Raw genomic sequence first — 5,000 nt, 5'->3', positions numbered from 1 at the left:
ATTCATTAATCTCTCTTACTTGGGGGTATACTTACAAAATCCCACTTTAAGGAGTATAAAGCAGATGTATACCCTCACTTCTTTTTTATACACATAGTTGTAATAATGTTTTATCAAGCAACTTTGAAGTTGTTAATATATTATGTATTTTACATAAAGTATAATAATCTCTTAAATTTACAGGGTGTGTGTGGGTATTCAGGTTCCCCCCAATGATGATGTCAACTGGTACTGCCCACGCTGCCTCTCACAACACAAGCAGCGCGGGGCACCCCCAGACAAAAAGAAGCGTGGACGGAAGAAGAAATAGGACAGTGTTAGATGGTCTTCTGCCATACGTTGAATTAAGATATTTGTTATTGTTGTCTTTTTCCGACTCAAAGGAGCACACAACTTCACTTCTTCCCCTGTATGTTTCATTGAGTGTCATCTGGGCACCAAAGCCTGGCTACACTGGACTGGGGTTTGGGGGTAGCAGCTGGATGTCCTGTCGTCACGTACTGCCACCTCAGTCTACCTCCCAGCAGGCCAATGTGGTGGATGTGGGACCATGAACAGACTCATTTGCATTCAGTGTGAGTGTGTGTGTGTGCGCGCATGGATGTGTTTGAGCACATGCATATTTGAATGTTCTTTTGCCTGGACTTGGTTTCTCCATTCAGTTACTCAGTGGTCTTCTTGATTTTCATTTTTATTTATCTTTTATTATTTATTTTTTACTAATTCATCATAATGTTCCTTAGATCTTCCCAACCATGTTCCCCTTCTACATCCATTGATGGACTTGCGTAAAGTACAAGCATGCGGCCGTGCTCAGTAAGATTGGCCCAAAAGTTGTGATATGTAGTTCCCCTTCTTTGTTGGTCTCCCCCTGTTACACAGATTTTATATCATAGTAAACTTGTGACAATTGAAAGTAGTTTGTTTTTTCTTTTTTGCTTTCTTTTTCTTCACTCTGTAGAAGTTGCATTTGCTTTTATTGAAAAAAAAAGGAAATGCAAAATTGTAATATGTTGCTCTTGTGATTTTAAAGGAATATAGTCAGGATCATAGCAGCAAAAAAGAACAGTTTGCACAACAATAATACACTTTTATCCAAATTTTGGTACTTAAGTTATATATCAGTAGTATATAAACAACGAAAGGAATTGTTATTATTAATATTTCTTTTATTTTTATTTTATTATATTTTTTCCTGAACACTTTAATTACAAACTCTTGTTTAAAGAGTCTTCCATGTGCCTTCTAAAGGTTCCAATTTTATTTTTATAGCATTTCCAAAGACTTTATATATATGTTGGAATGTATGTATTATTTCCTTTCACCTACTTACCCTTCCTACATATTAATTCACACCCCCAATTATTCTGTAGTCTATTTATGTTATCCATGATATTTGATTTCCGTTCCTTTCCTCCCAAAAATATATAAATGTATCTTCCCTCTATGTTTTTTCTCCATCCCCAATTTTCTTTCATAATTCAGTCAAGCTCAATTTACTCATAAGCCATTCACAGACTATCCCATAACTCAAATCCAAAACCTTGATCCTACTTTACAGCTTCCCTCCCCCTCTAATATAGAAAAGAAAAGAAAAGAAAAAAAACAATAAAGTTTTATATAGCCTTAGGATATGTTTTTAAAGTGAGAGAAATAGCTGCATTTACGCTTCACATTTTTGGGCTTCTTTCTTCGTCTGCTGTTGCAAAAGTGCGGTGTCCCAGTCTTTGGTATTTATCAGAATTGAGAGACATGCCTTTTTATGTATTTATTTATTTTTCATATTTTTTACATCCGAGTTTTGCATCATTAGCTCGACAACCCAGTGGAAGTCTTAGTCATTTCATTGAGGAAGCTGTTACTGTTCTTTCCCAAATGCTGGGCAATTCACCAGGTCCCACAGGACATTCAGAAAAAGAGAATAAATGTTACTATGCACACACAGTAGTTCTTCCCAAAGTTATACTTCATAATTCTTTTTTATGGCCTGACAAATTGTAAAAAAATAAAAGGAAAAAAAAAAATAAAAAAAGAACAGGTTGATATTTTTGTTACCATTATAGCTCTAGGGATTAAGGAGTGGTTTGCTGTGGAATTCCTTCCCTCTGGGGGTAAGGGTAGGCTAGCACTATACAGGTTTTGTGTATCATAAAAGGTAGAGATATTAATAAAGACCTGTATGACATTGTGTGATTTTTGCCATGAGATGCCCTATCCCACACCCCTAACCTCTGGGCATCAGTTATTTAAAAATAAAGAACAGTTTTACAGTTCTAAAAAGTACCTGCTTTGAATCTATGTAACTTTATTGAACATTATTATTGTTGCCTCTTCTGGTATTTGTTTATTATGACTTTGTAGATATTTGTAATTAAAGTATAAATACATGTGAGAAATATGTACAAAACTTTACGTCATTTTCCTTATTAAAGAATAGCAAAGCAATGTTGTTGTTGAGGTCATTTAACTAATATAAAGATATACCTCATAAGAAAAAATTGTAGACACTTAAGAGAACACTGATATGTGTCTTCTTAATTTATAGGATTATTTTAATAAAACAGAAAAAGAAATATAGTATTTATTTTTTTTACAGAAAAAATCAAGTAAATTCTAGAATGGATTTGGTGGCATTTCTGTCACATAAATTTTCTTGGAGAGACTGAGTTTCGGCAGAAGGAAAGCCCTTGTTATGGTGTCAATTTCTTCCATTGCTAACTGTGCATGGAGTCTAACAACATCGTCTGGATCTGTAGTATATACTAGTCGCAGGGCTCGATATAAATCCCGTATTACATCCTTCAGCACCTGTGGAGACATATGAGAAGATAGTATATGTAAAATAATCAACAGATTTCCATTTTTTGTGACACTGTCCAAGGTCCTTCATGGAGTGTTAGTTTTATCCATTTTAAGCATTAAAAATAAAAAATAAGATCATAAAATTATTTTCATACAGCTTCCTTTACATATTATCAAACAGGCTTATTTCAAAGCATGTCATACCACTTAGTAAATGCTACCATAACATTTCATTAAAAGTCCCCCTTCTTGGACAAAATAAAACATACTTCATGCCCTTGGGAAAATGTTCTGTTCACTGTAGTATTGTTTTGTTAAATTCTCTAGTCATAGATGGCTCTGCAAGGAGTCAATTAGTAGACCTGATTTCACCTTTCCTTAAATTTGTGGGAAAAATGTTTGTTTGTTTTAACTACTGCTATATTGATACTGTTACTTTTATCAAAAACATCATAATTGCTATAGTGTTATTGACATTAATACCAGCAATATCCAACACCAGAAAATATTGTCGAAAATCAAAGAAAATGGTTAACAGGTGAGACTGGTAGTTCTCATAATTGGCTTAATGGTAACGGAGTATTTGTGGAGCCATCTATGTGTAAAATCAATTACTAAATTAAGTACAGTGGGCATGACATGTACCCACATGCCATTCCCAGTTGCATATAGTTAAAATTCTATTCAAATCCTCTATGTAGGAGAAATCACAATACATTCCCAATAACATGAGGGAATACTGACACTTCTTCTACTACTAATGCTGTAATCTATTTCATAATGTAGCACGAAGAATCAATAATTTAAGCAGATCTAATAAATTTAATTCACAAAAAATGGAAGGAAAACAAAGAAAGAAAAAAATCTGTTCAGACTAACTAGATGCCAGAAACAAGTCTGTCTTACAATAAGAAACTCACAACTACAAATAACAAGAACAAGAACAATTAAAACAATAATAAAAAAAATATATCAAACACTTACTGAGAATGCATCCTGGCCAAGCCCCTGCAGGAGCAGTGTTACGACCAGTACAGCCGCCCTTCGCACCTCTGCCTCTTTATCATGAGAGATGATGGTGTGCAAAAGCTGGAATACCTGGAGAAAAATGAAGTAAACCATGTGAAGTTGGCTTTATTGAAAAACGATTAATAGATGTGATAAGTGATGATGATTGATAATGAGGAGTTGGAGGAGGAGAAAGAGGAGGACATATGATGAGATGACATGACATGATGACGATTGATGATGACTGATGACAAAGAGGAAGACAACCATGACAACAATCATCATCACCATCCCTAATATTACCATTCTTACTACTATTAATATCATTATTACCCTTACTACTATCAATATCAAATATACATTGCCATTTTGTAAAGATACATTGACATTTATCTACTTAGTGAATTCAGAATGGTGATATGCACTACTTGCAACTTCATCTATTTTCTCAATGACATAATAACAAATTAAAAAATATTAACAACAACAATGAAAAATATTTCTGAATCATGACTAATGCAAAAGAAGTAATACTTAAATTTTTTTACAAAGAACAGTCTTCTGGCCAAACCAGACCTCATGAACAATGGGCCCTAAGCTGAAACGGAGCAATTTGATGACCTCCCCCAGGCTAGAGAGGCTTGCTGCCCGCACGAGTGGCTCTCTGTCTCGAACTCCTGAAATTAAATCATAAGTTTATTCAGATAAAATAATGGGTAGGAATAACAATGATTAGTTCCTTAGTAAGGTATGTAACTTAAGTATTAATATCACAACATTAATTACATATCTTGCATTGTAATTTCTTACCTGGATTACTGAAATTAACATTGGGAAGTTTTATTTTTATATACAGACAGTAAAATCTGATTTCAAATAAAGTCATTCTTGACCTATTGCATGCTGGTACATTTAGCATCCAAAATAGTGTTTTTGTGAATTTTGTTGTACATGGATGGCTCCCCTAATGTTCATCCATCAAAGAGTACAACTAGTAAACCCATGCAACTCACCTAATTTACCAATTCCTTGAATTTTTAAGGAAAAAAATGTCTTTTGCTCTGATGCTATCAAAATCAATGTTGTGATTATTATTATAGACATTATGATTATCATATTGTTACTTAAATATCAATAGTAATAAAGAAAGGGTATGCAGGTAAGAAAGGCATAACTGGTAACTGACTCTT

At 33.8% G+C, this 5,000-nt stretch overlaps 2 protein-coding genes across 2 annotated transcripts in view; one reads left to right on the top strand and one right to left on the bottom strand.

The window, feature by feature from the left end:
• The window catches only part of Taf3 (TBP-associated factor 3), a 32,680-nt gene extending 30,284 nt beyond the window's left edge, over window positions 1-2,396 (top strand). The window contains exon 9 of the mRNA XM_027383592.2: window positions 184-2,396. Within this exon, the coding sequence (XP_027239393.1) occupies window positions 184-310 (127 nt within the window). The 3' untranslated portion in view covers window positions 311-2,396. The remainder of the gene's footprint in view (window positions 1-183) is intronic.
• A 172-nt stretch (window positions 2,397-2,568) lies between these two features.
• Window positions 2,569-5,000, bottom strand: part of Tango6 (transport and golgi organization 6) — a 25,437-nt gene continuing 23,005 nt past the window's right edge. The window contains exons 11-13 of the mRNA XM_070115319.1: window positions 4,387-4,487; window positions 3,787-3,900; window positions 2,569-2,808 (exon numbers count right to left, since the gene is read on the bottom strand). Of these exons, the coding sequence (XP_069971420.1) occupies window positions 2,614-2,808; window positions 3,787-3,900; window positions 4,387-4,487 (410 nt within the window). The 3' untranslated portion in view covers window positions 2,569-2,613. The remainder of the gene's footprint in view (window positions 2,809-3,786; window positions 3,901-4,386; window positions 4,488-5,000) is intronic.

The sequence above is a fragment of the Penaeus vannamei genome, chromosome 37, assembly GCF_042767895.1.
Source record: "Penaeus vannamei isolate JL-2024 chromosome 37, ASM4276789v1, whole genome shotgun sequence".
Taxonomy (NCBI): Eukaryota; Metazoa; Arthropoda; class Malacostraca; order Decapoda; family Penaeidae; genus Penaeus; species Penaeus vannamei.
The sequence above is the reverse complement of the archived record's forward strand: the minus strand, read 5'-3'. Positions and strand labels throughout refer to the sequence as shown.